The 22,444-nt window shown below is 43.8% G+C and overlaps 2 protein-coding genes and 1 long non-coding RNA gene across 3 annotated transcripts in view; 2 read left to right on the forward strand and 1 right to left on the reverse strand.

The window, feature by feature from the left end:
• LOC141073007 (uncharacterized) overlaps window positions 1-22,444 on the forward strand; it is an 85,847-nt gene that overhangs the window by 56,992 nt on the left and 6,411 nt on the right. The gene's annotated exons all lie outside the window — the stretch shown is intronic.
• LOC141073013 (uncharacterized) lies at window positions 5,013-9,665 on the reverse strand. Its single transcript, XR_012226932.1, has 3 exons — window positions 9,322-9,665; window positions 6,255-6,384; window positions 5,013-6,164 (listed from the first exon to the last, which is right to left on the reverse strand). It is a non-coding gene; the product is annotated as an uncharacterized lncRNA (long non-coding RNA).
• LOC141073003 (gastrula zinc finger protein XlCGF66.1-like) lies at window positions 17,933-20,444 on the forward strand. Its single transcript, XM_073560286.1, has 5 exons — window positions 17,933-18,078; window positions 19,409-19,588; window positions 19,662-19,785; window positions 19,869-19,966; window positions 20,146-20,444. The coding sequence occupies exons 1-5, from the start codon at window positions 18,001-18,003 to the stop codon at window positions 20,242-20,244; spliced, it is 579 nt and encodes a 192-aa protein (XP_073416387.1). The 5' UTR covers window positions 17,933-18,000; the 3' UTR covers window positions 20,245-20,444.

A 22,444-nucleotide genomic window follows, 5' to 3' on the forward strand; every position in this document is an offset into this window, starting at 1 on the left:
AATGAATTTTTTGTAAATTTTAACCCCTTTACTTACCCCCAAGGGTGGTTTGCATGTTAATGACCAGGCCAATTTTTACCGTCCCTTTATGAGGTAATAACTCTGGAACGCTTCCAAGGATCCTGGTGATTAAGACGTTGTTTTCTCATGATATATTGTACTTCATGATAGTGGTAAAATGTCTTTGATATGACTTGCGTTGATGCGTGATAAAATCAGAAATTTGGCGAAAAATTTAGAAAATTTCGCAATTTTCTAACTTTGAATTTTCATGCCCTTTAAACAGAGAAATATGTCACACAAAGTACTTAATAAATAACATTTCCCACATGTTTACATCAGCACAATTTTGGAACCTAATTTTTTTTTGTTAGGAACTTATAAGGGTTAAAAGTTGACCAGTGATTTCTCATTTTTACAACACCGTTTTTTTAGGGACCACATCACATTTGAAGTCACTTTGAGGGGTCTTTATGATAGAAAATACCCAAAAGTGACACCATTCTAAAAACTGCACCCCTCAAGGTGCTCAAAACCACATTTAAGAAGTTTATTAACCCTCCAGGTGCTTCACAGAAATTTTTGGAATGATTAAAAAAAAAATGAACATTTAACTTTTTTTCACCAAAAATTTACTTCAGATCCAATTTGCTTTATTTTACCAAGAGTAACAGGAGAAATTGGACCCCAAAAGTTGTTTTGCAATTTGTCCTGAGTATGCTGATACCCCATATGTGGGGTTTAAACCACTGTTTGGGCGCACGGCAGAGCTCGGAAGGGAAGGAGCACCGTTTGACTTTTTCAACGCAGAATTGGCTGGAATTGAGATCAGACGCATGTCATGTTTGAAGAGTCCCTGATGTGCCCAAAAAGTGGAAACCCCAAACTCTAACTCCAACCCTAACCCCAACACACCCCTATCCCTAACCCAACCCTAACAATAATCCTAACCACAAACCTAACCCTAACACACCCTTAACCCTTATCCAACCGCAACCCTAATTCCAACCTTAATCCTAGTCCTAGCTTTAACAGTAACCTTAGCCCCAACCCTAACTTTAGCCCTAACCCTAAAGGGAAAATGGAAATAAATACACTCTTTATTTTTCTCTAACTAAGCGGGTGATAAAGGGGGGTTTGATTTACTATTTCTAGTGGTTTTTTATAGCAAGTTTTTATGTTTGGCAGCTGTCGCACACTAAAAGACGCTTTTTATTGCAACAGATAGTCTTTGCATCACCACATTTTGAGAGCTATAATTTTTCCATACTTTGGCCCACAGAGTCAAGTGAGGTCTTGTTTTTTGTGGGACGAGTTGATGTTTTTATTGGTGCCATTTTCGGGCACATGACATTTTTTGATCGCTTTTTATTCCGATTTTTGGGAGGCAGAATGAACAAAAACCAACAATTCTTGAATTTCTTTTGGGGGGGCATTTATACCATTCAGCATGTGGTAAAATTGATAAAGCAGTGTTATTCTTTGGGTCAGTATGATGACAGCGATACCTCATTTATGTCTTTTTTTTTATGTTTGGCACTTTTATACAATAAAAACTTTTATATAAAAAATAATTATTTTTGCATCGCTTTATACTGAGAGCTATACCTTTTTTATTTTTGTGCTGATGATGCTGTATGGTGGCTTGCTTTTTGCTGGACAAGATGACGTTTTCAGCAGTACCATGTTTATTTATATCCGTCTTTTTGATCGCGTTATACCACTTTTTGTTTGGCGGTATGATGACAAAGCATTGGGGTTTTTTTACTTGTTTTTTTAATGGTGTTCACTAAAGGGGTTAACTAGTGGGATAGTTTTATAGGTCGGGTTGTTACCGACCGGGTGATACTAAATATGTATACTTTTATTGTTTAGATATTTTTTTAATTTAAATATTTATTGATGGAATGAATATTGATCTTTTATTATTTATTAAAATATTTTCGAGATTTAAAACATTTTTTTATTTAATTCTTACTTTTACACCTTGTCCCACTATGGGACATTCATTTTGTGCAGGCTGATCGCTTCTATAGCATGCAGATCTGCATGCTATAGAAGTTGTCAGCGCTTCAACTTCTATGCACTAACCTGAGAGACTTCCTGACATGCACTGCGCATGACAGGAAGTCTCTCAGTTTTGGAGACCCGGATGTCATTATTACGACATCGGCTCTCTATGGCAGCGATCGGGACCCTGCGTCATGCCGCGGGGTCTCCGATCCAAAGGCAGAGGGGCTCTCAGCTGACAGCCCCTGTGCTTGCTCCCAGAACGCTGCGATCATATTTGATCGCAGTGTTCTGGGGTTAAAGTGCCGGGAGCGCTCTTGCACTTAGTGCCGGGTGTCAGCTGTGAGAATCACAGCCCCGTGAGCATGGCTGATCACGTATGACATACTATCCCGTTCATGGACATTAAGACAAAGCATTCAGAATTAAGTTGGTCATTCAGGCCTCCGGGGACAAGAGTTTTAAGGTAAAAGGTCCATCTTGTTTCTTTTTGCAGGATCAATCTATCCCAGTGACCTCTGCTGAGTGGTTTATGGACTCTCTCAATACCCATAAATTTATAATTTTGCCACTGTGGCCGTTATTAATATGACATGATGTGGGTGTATCCCTTGTGTTGGATATCTCCATGTAGTCACCTTTTCTGCTTTAAATTCCCTGATCGTCTTTCTCTCATACTCTATGCCACAGTCACACGTAGCCTTGTATACCACACCTTTGCTACCGCAGTTTATAAATTCATACATAAAAGAACAAAAGGAGTACAAAAACCCATTCCCTTTCTGATATATGACGTACTATCCCGTCCATGTGCCCTGGGCCTTAATGCCCATGGACAGGATAGTATGTCATATGCGATCAGCCACCTCACGGGGGGAGCGTGGCTGATTGCGGCTTGGTGTCAGCTGATTCTCATAGCTGACACTCGGCACTAAGTGCCATAAGCGGTCACGGACTGCTCCCGGCACTTTAACCCCCGGAGCACTGCGATCAAACATCACAGCATTCCGGGAGCAGGCAGAGGGGCTGTTAGGCCGGTGTCACACTAACCGACGCAAAATACGGTCCGTAGTTTACATGCGTAATACGGATGAATGGCCCCTAAATAGTGCTCTGTATGTCATCCGTAAGCAAGGTGTGGTCGCGTATTTTGCGCATGTCAGCATGCGTATGTAATCCGTATGGCGAGATTTTCTCGCAGGCTTGCAAAATGGACATTTAACGGTTTTGAGGCCTGCTAACTATTTAAATCATTAGCCTATTTATTGGCTCAGGAACAGGTGACTGCCTCCATTCTGTCCATTTGTGACCTTGCCTTCATGAGGTGTGTTGGTGTTGTATGTGCAACATGGCAGACAGTCTGAGTTTCAACACAACTGAGCAGGTTCTCTTCAACTGGCTTTTGTCACACCGCTTTGGTCAACCATACCCAGTGATAGTGGATCCGCGGAGTAGGAGACGCATGTGGGTCCATCCACTTTTGAGGCAACGACTCACAAGAGGTCAGTTTCACCGCCTCTATTCTTCTCTGCGGGAGCATCCTGTTAAATTCTACTAATGCTGTTGCATGAGCATTGCCACATTTGATCGACTCTTGGAGACAGTGCGCCCTGGGATAACCTTTCAGGACACAAGGATGCGCAAAGCTATATCTGCAGAGGAGCGACTTCTACTCACAATACGGTATGTACTACACAACCACATTCTCTATGGTCATGATGTGTTGCCCAAAGTATGTATTTATTGCTTCATGGACTAAGTTTAATGCCCTCATCTTATTCCAGATATATTTAAACTTACAGATGAGAATGTTATGTGTAATATGTACTGAATATCACTTAGTCATTGTGTGACCAAATATATGTGTGTTAGCAGATCTGAATCACTAACAAGTTTGGTATGTATGTACCTGGTTTTTTGTTAATTTGTGCATTCTAAAATGTTCCATTTCTGTTGTTCTTCAGCTTCCTGTCCACTGGCCTGTCATATGCCGCCCTCCACCATGAGTTGTAGTGAAATATGGTCAAGACTACATTAACTCGTCATGCCCGAGCCCAGGATGGAAGACTGGTTGAGGATACCAAGGGACTTTGAGGAGGAATGCCAGTTTCCTAATTGTATTGGGGCCCTTGATGGCAAACATATCCGGGTGCGTAAGCCACCGAACTCTGGCTCCCAATTCTTCAATTATAAACAATACTTTTCTGTTGTATTGTTGGCTCTGGCCGACCCTCAATACAAGTTTATAATTGTTGACTTTGGGGCCTATGGAAGGATGGGGGACTCTAGAGTCTTCAATACTTCCATTATGGGTCGGCGGCTACGCACCAACCAGTTGGATCTACCACCACCACGCCAGCTACCAGGCTCCACTAAAGAATCAGTCCCTTATGTCCTTGTGGCAGATGAGGCGTTTCAGTTAATGCGCAATGTCATGAGGCCATATCCCCGGCGCAACCTGGACCACCGGCGCAGAATTTTTAACTTGCGCCTATCACGTGCTCGGCGACTGGTGGCGTGTTCCTTTGGCATTCTTTGTGCCAAATGGCGGGTACTCCAGTCTGCCATTCAGCTGAGTGAACAAAATGTTAATGAAGTTGTTAAAGCCTGTGCGGTTCTTCATAACCACCAGGATACATGATTGTTCCTCATCTGCTGGTGTTGTGCGTGGGTCGGACAATGTGCGTAGGGCGAGACCACCTATCAACCCTCAACATAGACCGCTTTCTGGGCTCAAAGTGCGTGATATTTTCACAAATTACTTTGTCACCTGAGGGTTAATCTTCTTGGCATGAGCATGCTGTATCTATGTTATAATTTTGTGGTTTATGTGTGTCTATATATATATATATATATATATATATATATATATATATATATATTTCTACCCCTTCTGATTCTATGACTGTTTAACTGCATTGGTAAGCGTATGTTAGTATGCTGACACCTTTTTTTAGAATTGAGACAGAAGTAAAATGTAGTAGACAAATGTTTACTTTTGCCTTTTTTTTTTTTTTTTTTTTAAGCAAAACATATTATTGCCATATGAGAAATGTGGGAATGGGCCAAATTGGCCTTTGTACAGATGTGAAAATTGGGTACAATTAACATTTTCGGACATATAAAACAAAATACCATTAGGCAATAAGAAAATGGCATTATAAATTTTGGTACATCGGGGGAGGAGAAGGCGGAAGACCAGCCTGTGTTTGCTGCTGGCTACTTTGCCCAACTTGGCCATCGCCCTGTGTGGGGGCATACTGTTGCCCATGATGTGGGTAGTGTACTGCCTCCTGGGATTGTGCTTGGTACTGGCCAGAGTGATACTGGAGAGCGGCATCTTGTTGGGGCTGGTAGGCCCATGTCTCATACCCACCAATATAGCCATGTCGTCCCCAACCAGGTTGGGACCAGCCTCCAACACTGGGTGGGAACAAGTGGCCATATTGGTGAGGTTGGCTAGAGCCAGACATATGTGGCTGCTGTTGGAAAGGTTGGGTAGGGGGAGGAAGGGGGTGAGGTGTAGGCCCACGTATTTGAGGATCCTTAGAGCCTGCTTGAGCAAGCATGTGTGTGGGGTGTCTAAGGCGCATTAGATTTCTGGGTGAAAGCTGCCACCTCTCCAGATATTCAAATAACTCATATGAGGTATTGGGGTGTGTGCTTGCATCAAGCAGGATCTGAAAACATCCTCGAATATGGAGCCTCACCTCACGGGAAAGGGCACGAAGATAAAGGGCCAGGCTGCGTGAGTATGCCTCCTCGCCATCATCATTATTGACTCTTGCCAGATAGTTAAGTACCCCTGTGTCCACATTGGTACGGGTATCTTGGGCAGGGATATGGCGCCTTCTTCCTTGCCGGGATGGTCCAGCAGGCTGTGGGGAGCCCCGGATCTGGCCAGCTGGGCTGCCGCTCATGTTGCCCTGCTCCTCCTGTATGGCTGATGGTGTAGCAGCAGACAGTCCTGCTTATGGATGTGGTCCTCGTGGTGGGGTTTGTGGCGCAGGCACTAGGTTTTCCTGAGAGGAATCTTCACCCATGCTTCTTGGAGGGGAAAAGATGGGTCAGCCACCTCATCCCCTACAGACCCAGGATCTATGATGGGCTTGGTATCTGAGCCAGTTCCTCTCTACGTAAGGTTGGACTGAGTTCTGTTATGAAATAGAACAGAGCCAAAAATAAATCCATTTTTTTTGGCCCTGTAAAGTATCTGTGTAATGTGGTGTGAGGTATCTACTTACGGTCTCAGATCCAGAATAGGGGCGAGGAATAAGGCGGTCATAATAGATGTATTTCCTCTTTATGTGGCCCGCATCACCACTCCTGGACCGCTGCTGACGTTCCCGCCTGTATTGGTCGCGGATGCTTCCACTGCAATGTGACAGGAAATAGTCTCAATTTCACATATTTGATAGGTCAAATTTGCTACCAGTAGCCTAGGCATGTGGCATTCTGGGGTGTGCTTTCTACCCAGGGTGGCATATATAATTGGGGCATCCAGGCCAGATACACAGGGGCACAATAGTTCATGTATCAAGTAACTACACTTAATAACTTAACTAATAACTTAATAACACTTAAGTGTAGGCCGAAACATCTTTTTGTAGGACTGCACATAAATAAAAACTTCACTTAAAAAGGACAACTCAGTTGAGTTCCAAGTTACTTTATTATTATTATAGACAGCTGGGGATATCACAGTACTTGTGAATCCCAATGTACTAGCACTTCACCTGACTCCTACTGTGATTGTTTTAATCCTGTGATTTAAATAAAGCTGTGGCCATTTTGACAACCAAAATAACTTGTTGTGTATTTATTCTAGTGCCTAGGTTTACTGTAGTTATGGTGGTTTTAAGATGGAGTGGGGGTCCGTCCCATATCCATAAGTCAAGATTGAAAACATATAATGATTAGGTATATAAAGATTAACTATATACAGTATACTCACATCATCAATCACCAAGAGGCTTTTAAACATCATCCGTCTGGAATATCAAAGAAGCAACACCAAGACAGAGACCCCTGGGAGATTCACAACACTGCGTGGGCGTCCCCAATTATGCAGGTATCACAACACTGTACATGTGTGCAGGTATCCAAGTTGTGCTTCTGTCTTAGTCATGTTTCTCTGGCCTAATATACTAAATTGCACTTATGTGTAACTTTAGCTTCATCCCACCCTTCCAATGGCCGGCTTTCAAGATTGGATGAAACTGATAACATGGCATCATCAGACAATGGGTCATAAACCCTTACAATATAAAAGCCACATGGTTTTAGATAAAACCACCATAGACAGAGGTTAAAAAAACCTTAATGTTTTACAATGACAAACAACAAATATAGATAAACATAGAACTGTTTGTGAAGTGAAATGGTTTCAGGTAATAAACAATAGTTCTCAAGATGAGCATTGTCTCGGTCTGTAACTATTTGACCAGAAATGCAGCTCTGTAATATATAGAATTCATTCTATACATTTAAATATGGACTGAAATATAGCCATTTTTAAATTTGCACTACTGGGTCCCAGAACTTCTGAAATTGATACTGTCTGTATTGTCCCTGGTCAACATTTTCCAGGACTGGTTCCCCAAACAGCGATGAAAGATCACAAAAGCAGAGCAGAGTATGCCTCAAGAGTGGAATTCAAGAGGACACAATTTACCATTGTGACACCTGCCCTGAGAAACCTGGTATTTGAATTATGGGTTGCTTCAAAGTGTGCTACACGTCCACAAATTAATAACATTTGTTTTTATCCTGTTGACACAACAAAGTTTTATAAGCTGATGTACTCCAAACATCTTATGCATTATACCATTCCATCAAAGTCTGAATTCCAAAACGTCACTCCTTCCATTCTGAGCCCTGACATGTGCCCAAACAGTTGTTTTCCTTCACATATGGGGTATCGGCGTACTTAGGAGAAACTGGACAACAATGTTCCTGGTCCATTTTCTCCTGATAACCTTGTGAAAAAAAATTGAGCCTAAAAGATTAGTTTCGGAAAAAATTTAGATTCTGGTTTTCATGGCTCTACGTTATAAACTCCAGTGAAGTACCTGAGGGTTCAAAGTGCTCACTACACATCTAGGTAAGTTCCTTTAGGGGTCTAGTTTCCAAAATGGGGTCCCTTGTGAGGGGTTTCCACTGTTTAGGCACATCAGGTGCTCTTCAAACGTGGCATCCGCTCTCAATTCCAGCTAGGTCTGCTTTCAAAAAGTCAAATAGTGCTTATTCCTTTCCGAGACCTGCCGTGCGCCCAAACACTAGTTTTCCCCCACATATAGGGTATTGGCATACTCAGGAGAAATTGATCAACAACTTTTGTGGTCCACTTCTCCTGTTATCCTTGATAAAATAAAAAAAAATTGGGGCTAAAAGATAATTTTTGTGACTAAAAAGCTAAATGTTCATTTTTTTTCTTACGTTGCTTCAGTTCCTGTGAAGCACTTGAAGGGTTAATAAACTTCTTGAATGTAATTTTGAACACCTTGAGGGGTGCAGTTTTTAGAATGGTGTCACTTTTGGGTATTTTCTGTCATATAGGCCCCTCAAAATCACTTCAAATGTGAGGTGGTCCCTAGAAAAATGGCTTTGAAAATTCTGTTGTAAAAATGAGAAATCGCTGGCCTACTTTTAACCCTTATAACTTCCTAACAAAACAAAATTTTGGTTCCAAAATTGTGCTGCTGTAAAGTAGACATGTGGGAAATGTTATTTATTAACTACTTTGTGTGACATATCTCTCTGATTTAAGGGCACAAGAATTCAAAGTTTGAAAATTGCAAAGTTTTCAAACTTTTCGACAAATTTCCAATTTTTTCACAAATAAACGTCATATTGAAGAAATTTTAGGACTATCATGAAGAACAAACATGACATGAAGAAAACAGTCTCAGAATCACTAGGATGTATTGAAGCGTCCAGAGTTATATCATAAAATGACAGCGGTCAGAATTGAAAATATTGGCCCGGTCAGGAAGGTGAAAACAGGCTTCGGGGTGAAGGGGTTAAATACTCCCTATAGGGCCACATGGAAGACACTAAAGGATACAACTTTATAATACTTAGGGGGCTGACAATAATCTAAGCGCTCCCTCCTATAACCACTGTCCCTGAGCGGCCTCCTGAGGACGGTGTGCCGAGCATCGCGACACTGGGTCTTCTATAAACCCGAAAACGTGATGAGGCCGGACAGTCACAGTAATGTCAGGAGCCAACATGGCCCCAGCATCACCGTGTATGGGGGCAATCCCCGCATGGCTATTGGCTGGGCACTCGAGCATGGCGCTCCATCACCTGCGGTAATCGATTAACAAGCTTGTCCGCGCTCCTGGTGCCTGATGGAGTAGTGGAGTGCGGCTCCCTCATCACTAGTGTCTACATTACTGTGCTGGAGCGGAGCGAGGAGAGAAAGAATCACATTGTGGGAGAACTTCTCTGGGCTTCTGTCCTCTCATCCTGCAGTTGTCTGAATGGGTCTAATGTGGAGCCGGGAACCGGCGAAGCTGCATTCTGTCCACAGCTGTTACGTCACTGTTCACACCACTTCAAAAGAGTCTGAAAGGGTTAATGTTCCCGTGCCCAGTAATGGGGAATCTCCAGCACCCATCTCCACCCGCAGACTCCACATATATGGCTGCTCTGTGCGCACAGGACCTGTGATGAGGTCACAGGAGGGGAGGAGTCAGGGGTCACATGATCGGGGCCTCAGTGTATGCAGGACTCTGCTCTGCTGACAGGTATTCGGTAGTCTGCTGCTGTTGCTCCTTTAAGAACAGGTAACGTTGTAAAGAGTAGAACAATTCCCCCCATTAAGTGATTGGATCCCCCCAGATGTTTTGAAGATCTTAGTGATATTACAGATGGGAGTTTCCAAAAGCGCTAGATTCAGGGGTGATCCTAGTGCTGAATGAGCAGAGCGGCCTCCATCTAAGGCCGGTTTCACATTTGTGGTTGTGTCCGCAGATTTTCTGACGCAGGCGCCGTGTTTTCCTATCTCTAACGTTGTGGACGCAGGTACATGCGTTTGTATGCGTTTGTTGACGCATGCGTCGCTTCTTGGTGTGCGGCGGGGCGCGGCTAAAGCAACATGTTGCAATTTTAGAGGCGTCAAATTGCCACCGCCGTACGCATGCGGACACTTGCGGAAGGAATGTGTCTAAATGATGCATTACAGTCTATTGGAACGCATGCGTACCCATATGTTTTTCTCAGTAAACATGTCTAGACACTGGTTCTGGCCACCCCCACACAAAGATGGATAAGAAGAGGGTGTGGGCTCTGGAAGGCCAGTACTCTCCAGACTGTGGAAGAGACTCGAAGACTACAGACTGTGGCAGTGACTCCGGATTTACCCAAATGTGAGTATACAAGCTCATATCTGTCAGCCTTTTTTTCTCCCTGCAGTCTATAATCATTGCTGTCTCTTTCTTGCAGCATTCATCACCATATCACCATGACCTCAAGTCCAGAGCACACCGAACACATCGGACAGGAGTCTGAAGTGAGTACCTTTGCTACGGATTGCTAAGTATTCCCTGTCACTTCATATGTGGCAAAATCATGTTTTTTTTTTACAGAACCCTTCAGTAAGTGCAGAGGAGCAGAATCAGCAGAGGGAGGCACAAGTTACGGTGGCAAGACGGCGTGAATTTTTATTTTTTTTTGTTCTTGACTGTTTCTAGTTTTTCTGGTCTATTTTTATTTTTTTAAATTGTTTTATCTTTCCTACATTAATGTCTTTCTTTCATTTCTACTTTTCACATGTAAAGCGCCATGGAATAAATGGCGCTATATAAATGCATAATAATAATAATAATTTCTAGGTTCCACAACGCGAGTAGGACTACCTGGACAACGACCTCCTGATCACATTAGTGCAGGAGCGAGCTGCGTTGTGAGACACCCGGGAGCGAGACCACTCGGACAACGTGGTGATTCGGCGACTGTGGAATGAGGTGGCCCAAGAGATGATGGATGAGTGGAACAACGCCATGCCACGAGTCAGAAAAGAGTTTCATAAGTATTGCAATGTGGTCTGACGCGGCAGTGAACCCGTAAAGGCCGGGATCACACAACCGTGTGTGATGCGATAAACTCCTGCAAGTTTCTCACATCACAGACCGTTGTGTGATCCCGGCCTACAGTGCATTGTTTAACCCTTTTTTTTCCACCTTCACAGTGAACAAAGTCGGAATCCGTTGGCATTCAATGAAGGATCACTTCAACAAGGACCTGAGACATGAGAGCCAGGTTTGTAATGGTGCTGCAGCAAGGATCTGGAAATATAAGTATCAGCGGATGCTGGCTTTCCTGAGGCCTGTCCTTGCTCAGAGAGCGTAAGTTTTTTGTGTTGTATACCATTGTGTTGTATTCACTAATCTGAAGTTTTCTATTCCACAGGAGTTGGCGCTTGTACAATTGTTTTTTTCTTTGTAGTAATGTTTTTATTTTATTTTCACAGAACCTGAAGCAGCACTTCGAACCTGAATCGTCATCTGGAGCGGTCCTTCAGCGAACAGCCTCGGAGCAGTCCCAGCCATCCACTAGCGATGCAGCAAGTGGACCGGCATCACAGGCTGGAGAACAGGCAGCTGGTCCTTCAGGTGTTCTCCTGTCCCAGGCCTCCTCTACCTCTTTGTTTTGTTGGGTCTTGTCAACAGTGGCAGAAGGCCTCGGACAGGACACTCATGCCCGAGTATTCACTTGAGCTCCATCTTCCAAAATAGACTGGATAGTGGTTTGACCCATATTGACCCACTTTTCCAGTCAGTCCACTAACGCCTTGACTGTCTGGAAGTTGACCTCCAGAGACCAGCACACCATTTTTTTCTGCGATGGAGCGGAGCATGTCGGAACACCTTACGCCTGAACTCCAGCTCAATGTGATGCAGGCTTGCAATGCTGCTTACGTTCAGGCTATGCAGCAGACTCGGTTCTACCCACAGCCACAGGTGGTATTTCCAACTGTGCCACCAATTACCCGATATACCTCAATACTGAGTTCTGCTGCAAACTCCTGTACGGCCACCACCATGCCCAGTCCAGCCTCACACCACTACAGTGTCACCCACCATGCCAGGTGCTGTTGAAAGCCACTCCACCACCACGATGAGTCCTGCTCCTGCACTTCTGTCCACCGCCACCAGCACGCAGAGTCCTGCTCCTACACAGCCGTCCACCACCACCAACATGCAGAGTCCTGTTCCTGCACGGCCATCCACCAGCACGCAGAGTCCGGCTGCTGCACGGTCGTCCATCGCCACCACCATGCCTACGGAATCCACCACTCCCACTCTTCCAAGGTGATGAAAAAGCCATGGAAAATACAAGAGGAAGAGACGGGAACCGAGGCGTGAAAGAACTGTTGTGCTACCTCCACCACCCTCACCTCCCAATGTGTCTGTGTTGTCCAATTTGTCTCTCCCTTCCAATGTGTCTCTCTCGTCCCATGTTTCCACTCCTAATGTGTCTACTTCCATCCTTGACCTCCCAGACCCCACACTTTTATTAGGCCCTTCCCCTGAAACCCCTTCATTGTCCACCCTGAGCCAATCCTCCCATCTCCACACCCACCAGGTCCATAACATTTCCCCCTCATTTTGTAAAAAGTAATTTTTTTTATTTTTTGCAAATAAAATTGTGTTTTTCCCCTATCACTGCTTGTTTTATGTCTCTTTCGTCGCCGGCAACACACACCATGCGTCGTCAACACACACATCACCGTCTACACACACTGTGTTTTTTTTCCACCTCATAGCTCCATGAAACACAATCTTCCTTTTTTTTCATGTGTCTCTCATGGAGCTATGAGGTGGCAAAACCACAAAGAGGACTGAAAATCCTCCAAAAAATTTTAAAGTAATACAACACAAAGGGTCAGGGGTCAGCAATACCCACCTGCCCAGGTGTCAGTGCTATTGCACTTAGGGTGCTGTGTTTTCTGCTTCCTGAGTGCACTAGTTCTGACCACGGGCAGGTGAGTAAAGATATGAGGTGGATTTGTTCCATCATCTCTTCAGTGTGCATTAATCTATTGGACTATAGATTAATGCAGATTGAAGAGACGAAGGAGCTAATGAGAAGTCACCTACTATATCATAAAACATTAAAGGTATATTTTAACATTACAAGTCCATAAAATTACTAGAACATTTACCTAAACCATTTCATCTTGCCGTGCCACACATCCAATCTCAGAAACAAAGTAGTCGTCAAATTTATCCCTCATTTGGGCAACTTCCCTTGTCCTCAAAGGGTGATGATGGTAATCTGGCGACGGGTTACAAACAGGTTCATCAATTTCGAAGTTTGGTCGCTCTTTTGCCATTATGTAATTGTGAAGAACCACACATGCCTTGACCACCTCATCGACTGCCTCAGTTTTGAGATTAATTGCTTCTTCTAAAATTCGCCATTTCGAGACAAGCATACCAAAGGCTCACTCAACAGTTCTTCGTGACCTGGTCAGTCGGTAATTAAAAATCCTTTTTGCGTGGTTTAAGTCCCGACTGGAGTATGGTTTCAGTAGGTTTCCACACATTGAAAGGCCTCATCACCAACCACAACAAATGGCATTGGCATTAAAGTACTTGGATCCAACTAGATCCGGTTTGGTAATCCGAATATGTTTTCCATCCACTGTTCCCAAACAGTTGGGGAAATTACACATTTCCCAGAATTTTTTGGCAGTTTACTGCCAGATTTCTGTGGTGGGTAGGGGGATAAGTGCTTCACTCAGAACGTCCCACAAAGCCCGGCAGGTGTCTGCAACATTCCCAGAAAGGGTGGAAACGCCAATCCGGAAATGGAGCAATGATAGGCTCTGTCCGGCAGCCAGGAATCTGCCAAACCGAGATAGAAAAAAAATATTATGAATAATAATATTTACGACAGGGGTTTCGAAAAACAAAAAAAGGAAAAAAAAATAAGTACATTGCAAAACAATAATAATTATAACAGGCGTTTGTTTTTAAATATCACGCACCTTAGTGTCACCAGCAGACGTTCCTCAGCTGGAGTAGTTCTACGGAGCTGGGTGTCCTGCCTGCTGATGGCTCCTTCTACATGACCCAGCAAATCCCGAAAGCCCTCTTGAGACATCCTTGTGTAGTCAAAATATTTCTCTGGGTTTTCATGGAGCTCACTGAATAAGGAGTGGTAGGCTCCACGGCTCCCCTGGACTTCAACAATGGGGTGTTGCCAAAAGCGCCGACGCTGTCTTCTCCATCTTTGTCTTTTCCGTTCTTGCTCACAAGCAAAGGCAAGAAACAAGTTGATATCCAAATCCAGATTCCGATAGAAGCTCTCCATCTTGACGCAGGATACAGGAGCAAAATCTGAGGATTTCATATCTACAAGGGTCTATATACAGAAATCCCATGAGACACGCCCATTAGGCATGGCTTGTGTCACAGAAAATCTCCAGTAAAATTTTATCCCTATGGAATGCATCCGCATAAGAAACGCAATCACATGCAAAAACGCATAAAAACCAGCATTTTTTTTACATCATGCATAAGCTGATGCGGCTAAAAACCGCTGCATTTGCATGTGTTTTTTCATGTGTTTGTGGTTGCGTACGATACGATGTGGACTCAACCGCAAATATGAACCTAGCCTAAGAGAGCGGCCGCAATCCCAGACGATGCAATGGCCGGAGCAATGTTATTAATTGAGCGAATTTATTCAAGAAGCAAATGAATGCAGAATGTTTTCCCGGAACCTCCTGGGGCATCAAGGAAAATCAGTCTCCCATTTCCACTTGAAATCTGAGCCATAATTGCCAAATATTCCGATCTGTGGTCATCACCAATAGAGGCATTATATAATAGGACACATTCTTTCATATTTTATAAATCATGGCTTTTCTCTCAGAATATCTCTGTCCATAACACCATAGTCCGGTGGAGCTGGTGCCGCTAACCCTAATGCTATTTGAGCTTTACAACTGATACATTTGCTCCTTTCTTCTGGAGTCAGGAGGACTTTGTTGAATATGTCAGCAGTGACATTGATGACTAGGTCCGGATTACCTCTCCTGTTCACTCTATGAATATCTTCACTAAGATATTCTTTGTATTTGTCCCATAGAGCCCGGGGATTGGAAGGAGCACAGGTTGTAGTTATTATAGGGAACAGGTTTTGGAGTTGAGGTGGAAAGCGAGTGAGGGACGCCTCCTGCAATGTCATGTCCTAGGGTGGATCATCTTCCATCAGACCACGCTTTTGGCATGCCTCCCTGTATGTTTTTGTTGGTTCAGTTGTATGTACAAAAGACGCTCGCTTTCCACCTTGGCATACATATCTTCTATACATTTATGAAAAAGTTACCTAAATTGTTGTCTGATCATTATTTGGTAGGTGTAGAAGTCTATAGATGATATTTTTTTATTGGTTGGTTATTGGTTGGCCTCGCAGTGTTGGGATCAGTCTGCGTTAGATTATAGTGATCGCCGTCTTGGCCATTCCACAATATTATCGGATACTGTAGAGCATCATGTGATCTATGTGTTTCTGTAATACACTGAAGATTTTCCCTTCTCGGCTTAGAAAGTCCCGTCCATCCATTACAATAGCTACTTTGTTAACTCTGGGAGAATTAAATCTCCTTTTCTGCTCACCAGTGTCTTGTCTGCTCATATTACACCTCCGGGAGTTAAGAGGTAAACTTCTTTGCTTGACAATGTTCACACATTATGTCCATTTTGCTTATTATGACTTTCAAATGTGACCTATAGTCCTGATTTGGGTCGTAGTGAAACACTTCCAAACTCAGGACATTCATCCTTCTGTTCAGATGTTTCCGCATCCCTTGATTCCGCCTGTGTCATCAGTTTCTCTTGAAGACGACGTTCCCGGTGTTCAGATATTTCAGCTGCCTTTGACTCATCCTGTCTCATCCGTTTCCTTTAAAGCTAGGACTCACATTGTTCACTTGTCTCAGCTGTTTGAGACAGTTTTGATTTCTTAGCTTTTGGATTAACTTGCCCAATAGATGGTCATTTTTTGGGAGGCATTTTAACCCCTTAGTGACGAAGCCAATTTGCAGCTTAATGCCCAGGCCAATTTTTACAATTCTGACCAGTGTCACTTTATGAGGTTATAACTCTGGAACGCTGTAACGGATCCCACTGATTCTGAGACCGTTTTTTTACATTACATATTTTACTTCATGTTAGTGGTAAAATTTCTTCAATATGACTTGCGTTTATTTATGAAAAAAAATTAAATATGGCAAAAAATTTTAACATTTTGCAATTTTCAAACTTTTAATTTTTATGCCCTTTAAATCAGAGAGATATGTCACAAAAAATACTTAATAAATAACATTCCCCACATGTCTACTTTACATTAGCACAATTTTGGAACCAAATTTTTTTTTTGTTAGAAAGTTACAAGGGTTAAAAGTTGACCAGCGATTTCTCATTTTTTCAACAAAATTTTCAAAACCATTTTTTTAGGGACCACCTCACATTTGAAGTCACTTTGAAGGGTCTATATGGCAGAAAATACCCAAAAGTGACACCATTCTAAAAACTGCACCCCTCAAGGTGCTCAAAACCACATTCAAGAAGTGTATTAACCCTTTATGTGCTTCACAGGAACTGAAGCAATGTGGAAGGAAAAAAATTAACTTTGAACTTTTTTTTTACAAACATTTTACTTCAGAACCAATTTTTTTTATTTTCACAAGTGTAAAAAGAGTAAATGAACCACAAAATCTGTTGTGCAATTTCTCCTGAATACGCCGACACCCCATATGTGGGGGTAAACCACTGTTTGGGCGCACGGAAGAAGATGGCGGAGAGGAAGAACGCGGGCCGAGGACCACCGGAAGATACCGGGGGGATCGGGATCCTATTTCTCTCTCCTCTGATCACATCAGAGGAGAGAGAAATTAAATGGCACATCGAACATTTTTTTTGCGGTCGCCGTTATATGGTTATTATTAATGGCGATCGTAAAAGCGGGGTCGGTAAACACCGACTCGAATCATGTTCTCTGGGGTCTTGGCTACCCCCGGCAGCCGAGATGCCGGAAAAAATTCGACTCTGGGGGGCGCTATACAGTTTTTACACAGCGCCGTTAATTAACGGTGCTGTGCTTTAAGTACCCTTAACTACCGCTGTTAAAAGGCATATCGGTGGACGTTAGGGGTTAAAAAACAGTGCTTAATATTATGACCCTTAGCAATCACCTCACACTGATCAGAGATCTAATAGATGAATCTATATATATAAAGCTGTAGATGTGGGACTGCCTCACAGTCAGACTGTTCTAGTTGTCCATAGCAACCAATCAGAGCTCAGCTTTCCCTTTACCTCAGGAGCTTCAATGCTGAAAGCTGCACTCTGGTTGCTATAGGTAACCAGAACGATCTTACTGTGAGGCAATTTTCATAAATGAGGCCTCAGTTACTTCTGCAACATCCGTTGCTATAAATACAGACTTTAGAGCGACTTATCAGGTTGCCCCACCTTAGCAACTATATGGTTGCTGCCCCTTTAAGAGCGACTCTTTGGGCGCTGTCCCTCTAAATCTTTAGGATCTTTTGGGCAACAACTGTCGTTTTGCATTCATTACACAGATACCCATTTTCTCCTTTATTTCTATAGAGTCTAAATTCTGGGGGCTTAATCTCATGAAGGGGGGATAGTTTGAATTTTAATGTTCGCAGTATTTTTAGTCAGGTGATAAAGACTGGCCGTGCAAAATTTCACTCAAACTGGGTGAAAAGTGTGGTTTTGTATCCAACAAGCTCAGGCTACCACACACAGATTTTCTGCTTTATACTGTATATATAGAGATTTAAAGAAGAAAACTAAATACTGTAAATTAATAAATCTCCCCATATGTTTCACTTTTTATGATGTTTCATCGGCTCATCTTATTCTCAGTCAGGGCTCTACAATATTGGATCCTCTCAGTGAAGATCTTCTACATAAGAGAATTTTCCTGATTTACCCATCAAGGATGGATATGGACAGAGACAAGATGACGGAGAGGATATTACACCTCACCCTAGAGATCCTCTTCCGGCTTACTGGAGAGGTGAGAGATTCTGATGATGTCACATTACATCATTCTCATGGAGCGCGCGCCAGGGCAGTGATGTTACTCGGTACCGGGCCAGTTCTTAAAGGGATGTGTCACAGCGGCAGTGACCCGGTCCGTGGCCCTGGGCGTCCAATAAAAGGGATATTTACAGGGGAAAAATAGTTTGTAATAAAGTTTATAAAGTGTTTGTGACCCCACCTGTGGCTTCTGGTCAGAGGTGCCCAGTGCTGCAGTGCAGACCCTCTGGGACTGATGGTGTGATGCAGCAGAGTTAGAATGGCTCTCCACAGGCAGAGCTTTGTCCCACAGCAGATAAGAGATGTTGAGGGAGATGGTGATGTAGTGTGAAGCAAGAGATGTAGCAGTGCTGAGTAGGTGACGCAGGAAGAATGCAGAAGGCACGGCTGGGTGCAGTTCCAAAGCTTTACTCACAGTTCTAGTATACACAGGTACCCGCTTGGTGCTGCGTCCTTCAGGTGAGGGGTTCAGTCAACTCCCAGGTAGATGGAGAACACATTTCCAGCACTCCCTTCAGTGTGTATCTTCCCTGGCCGTCTCACTGTGCTGATTTCTAACCTCACAGTCAGTGTCCCAGGCCGGCAGTCGCGGACCCTGTCGGGTAACGTCCTCTTTGCGTTTCCTTGCTCCCTTATGGCTGCCTTTCCGGAGAAGATGGCTGTGGCCCCTAAAGTTGCCACAGCTGTCGGCTTGCTAGCTGAGCCCTGTTGTCCACCTCACTAAGATAGGGGCCGAGACCCTTCTGCGACCTGATCCCTCCACCTATCGGCCGTCAGTGTGGAACGATCCCCACGGGTAGCACTTGCTCAGCCCATGCCTTTAGGATCCCTTCCCTCTTCAGGGAGCTTCCTTCAGTCTTTCTGTCCGTTCCAGCAGCCCCTCCAGACCAGGAGCCGCTGCACAATTCTATCTCTTTCCCCCTTCCCCTATGGGAAGGTTGCTTATGCACGTCCTTCCTTCTCTTCCCCTATGGGAAGACTCCTCTAACTTCCCTTCTCTTCTCCGGCTCTAACTCTCAAGCTCCATCCACCTCCCAACACTGTTTCCTAGCCAGCAGGGATGAGAGGTGCACCTGTTGCTATAGTGTGTGGTGGGTGCGGTGTTGTGCCAGAGTCAGGTCAGGTGCCTCCATCTTACCTGGAAAGTGGGGTACCACACATCTGGGTGAGGTGCAGTACCTCTGTGGCGACTGAACCCTCAGGGGCGCCACACTTATCTATGGGAATAACAGATGGACAGAACTGGAGAGGTGAGGACTCTGGAAATGTCTGTAGTGAGATTTATTAATGTGTCTCTCCATACCCAGGATTACACAGTAGTAAAGAAGACCTCTAGTGAGCGCTGTCAGGACCCTGTGTCTGAGGGATGGGGAAGACCCCTGAGCCCAATAATGGGACCTCCACCTCACCTCCTGATACATGAGGACATCAATGACCAGAAGATCCTAGAACTCACCTACAAGATAATTGAGCTGCTGACTGGAGAGGTGACACTGCTGGGACATTATACAGTAACACTATGAAGGGATCAGAAGATGACAGTATCATTGTATGTGTCAGGTTCCTATAAGGAGTCAGGATGTCGCTGTCTATTTCTCCATGGAGGAGTGGGAATATTTAGAAGGACACAAAGATCTGTACAAGGAAGTCATGATGGAGATTCCCCAGCCCCTCACATCACCAGGTAATAGACAGGACTAAATACACACGGCCTATAATTATCTGTATGTAAAGAATGAATTCAGTCCCTGTATGTGTTTCCTCCAGATCTATCCAGTAAGAGGACAACACCAGAGAGATGTCCCCGTCCTCTTCTTCCACAGGACTGTAAACAAGAAGATCCCAATGTTCCTCAGGATCATCAGGTAGATGGAGAGAAGGTGTCATGAGATCTCCCCTATGATGTGTAGACGGCTGTATAGGTCTTGTGCTCAGTCTTGTTTTATCCACCAGTATTATATATTTTATACTTGTGTAATGAGAACGGTGGAGATGGCAGGATTAGAGCTGATCATAGATGTGACTTCTCCAATATTTGTTTCAGGGTGAAGATCTGACCCATATTAATACTACAGAGACATATGTGAGGGGTGATGATCGGTGTAAAGAGGAGATTCCTACATATGACTACCTAGGTGAGTAGTAACCACTAAATGCAGAGAAATCACAGATTCTTCTCAGTCACCGGCTGTGGCTGCTTTATTGGTGGTGTAATCCGGCCGTATCATAATCGTGCGATCCCCATTTTTCCTCTACCACAACATTCTTCTCTATCCAAAACTGTTCAAGCAACTTTGCGCATTAAAATATATTTTCTACAGAATGTATAGCCTGGAGGATCCACCTACCCCCTGAGATTAAGAGAGGCTGACCGTTACCTGCCCAGATATGTAAACTACAAAGCCAAATGATAGCGTACATAGAATGTGCTGACAAGTTAGAAAATCACTTGAAGAAAAATATTATGATGGTCCTGTAAGAGAGAGCGGAGGGTAATGATGCTGTTGGCTTCCTAGAACCCTGATACCTTATTGGATGAATCTCCCTTCTCTCCCTTCTGTGCTGCTGAATGTTCTCATATGGTCCCTACAAGACCAGGTCCAGTCTTTTTGGCCAAACTTCACTTTTATGATCGACAACATTGAATGTGCAGTGAGGCCAAGTGTGGATTTCTGGACAATAACAACAGAGTTTCCCTTTATCCTGACTTCTCAATTTCTTTAAAAACCGACTAACTTCATGGATTGTGATAAACTACATAAAAAAATACACCAGTGCCATGATAGATCTCTAAGCTGTGTGCGACTGATGGCTGTAATATACATTTATTCACGCCTGCATTGCTTTCGATCCTGAAGAATTCAGATTACGGCACAATCTCTCCTGAAATGAGGAGCACTAATACTTTCTCCACTCTTCTGGTCAGGACTCATAGCTGAACCAATGGTCACCATAAATGAGTGCAACCCTGGTTTAGTGTAGGCGTTGTCCTCTCATACATACATTTTTGTTGGGGATGTAACATTTTTTTATTCTATGTCTTTTTTTTACAGGTTAATTCTGTCAGATAGTTTGATAGTGGTGGGATTGGCCTGCCCCACTTATGCGAATCTGTAACTCCCTGATATTTTCTTTTCTTTTTTTTTTTATAACATAATCATTATTGATTTTTTGAATATAACATCGGATAGGATAACGTAGCATAGGATATAGCAATGACACTGTAAATTGCCAAAAGTACATATACAAATCTTACTTGTCAGACTACAGGTCCGCATAACTTTTTGAAATAGTATATAGATACATAGGTTGATATCCGTCAATGCCTTGTAACACAAATTCTGGGGAAACTAAGGCTGAGTTCACACGTGGCGTTTTTTTCGCGTTTCCGCGGCGGTTTTAACCGCTCGATTTTGCCGCGAAAACGTGAAAAATAAGCATCTCATGCATTCCTATGGGATTCCGCAATGCTGTGCTAATGCTGCTGTTTTTACTGCGGCGGAATCGCTTCACGGTAAAAAACGCAGCATGCTCATTAATTTAGCGGAATCGCGGCGATCCCGCACCCATAGGAATGCATTGTTCTGCTTACTTTCCGTATGTGGCTGTGCACACCATGCGAAAAGTAAGAAGAACATTTGCGGATGGTACCCACGGTCCGGAGGAGAGGAGACTGTCCTCCGGGCTTTGGGTACCATATCCCTGTAAAAAATAGAATTTAAAATAAAAAATATTGTTATTCTCACCTTCCGACGTCCCGCGCAGCCTTCCCGCCTCTCTCCACGCTCCTGGTCCCAGTAAGCCTTTGCGAGCAATGACGTCCGTTCTCGCGGGATCGCGAAGTCTCGCGGTCATTCACGCGACGTCATCGCGAATGACCACGAGACGTCGCGATCCCGCGAAAACGGATGTCATCGCGGTAATTGTCGCAAAGGATTACTGGGACTGGGAGCGTGGAGAGAGGCGGGAAGGCTGCGCGGGATGCCGGAAGGTAAGAATAACAATTTTTTTTTTTATTATTATTATTATTTACATTCTATCTTTTACTATTGATGCCGCATAGGCAGCCTCAATAGTAAAAAGTTGGTCACACTCGTCAAACACTATGTTTGACGAGTGTGACCAACCTGTCAATCAGTTCTCCAAGCGATGCTACAGATCGCTTGGAAACCGCTAGCAATTCTGCAAGCTAATTACGCTTGCAAAATGCTAGTTTTTCCGTGGGAAATTCGCGGGAATTTAAAATGCGATTTTCCCGCAGAATCGAATTCCGGAATTCTCGCGGTAATTTCCGTGAGAGTTCCGCTACATGTGAACCCAGCCTAAGAGACCCCTAACGCCCC

Source organism: Dendrobates tinctorius, unplaced genomic scaffold (genome assembly GCF_039654945.1).
Source record: "Dendrobates tinctorius isolate UK_male_01 unplaced genomic scaffold, ASM3965494v1 ptg000294l, whole genome shotgun sequence".
Classification (NCBI taxonomy): Eukaryota; Metazoa; Chordata; class Amphibia; order Anura; family Dendrobatidae; genus Dendrobates; species Dendrobates tinctorius.

Bases quoted from the DNA above. Each gene is read 5' to 3' on its own strand.
- LOC141073003 (XM_073560286.1), top strand. From the start codon at position 18,001: ATGGATATGGACAGAGACAAGATGACGGAGAGGATATTACACCTCACC. The intron at 19,589-19,661 runs GTGACACTGCTG...TGTATGTGTCAG, and splicing joins TTGAGCTGCTGACTGGAGAG to GTTCCTATAAGGAGTCAGGA. The intron at 19,786-19,868 runs GTAATAGACAGG...TGTTTCCTCCAG, and splicing joins CCAGCCCCTCACATCACCAG to ATCTATCCAGTAAGAGGACA.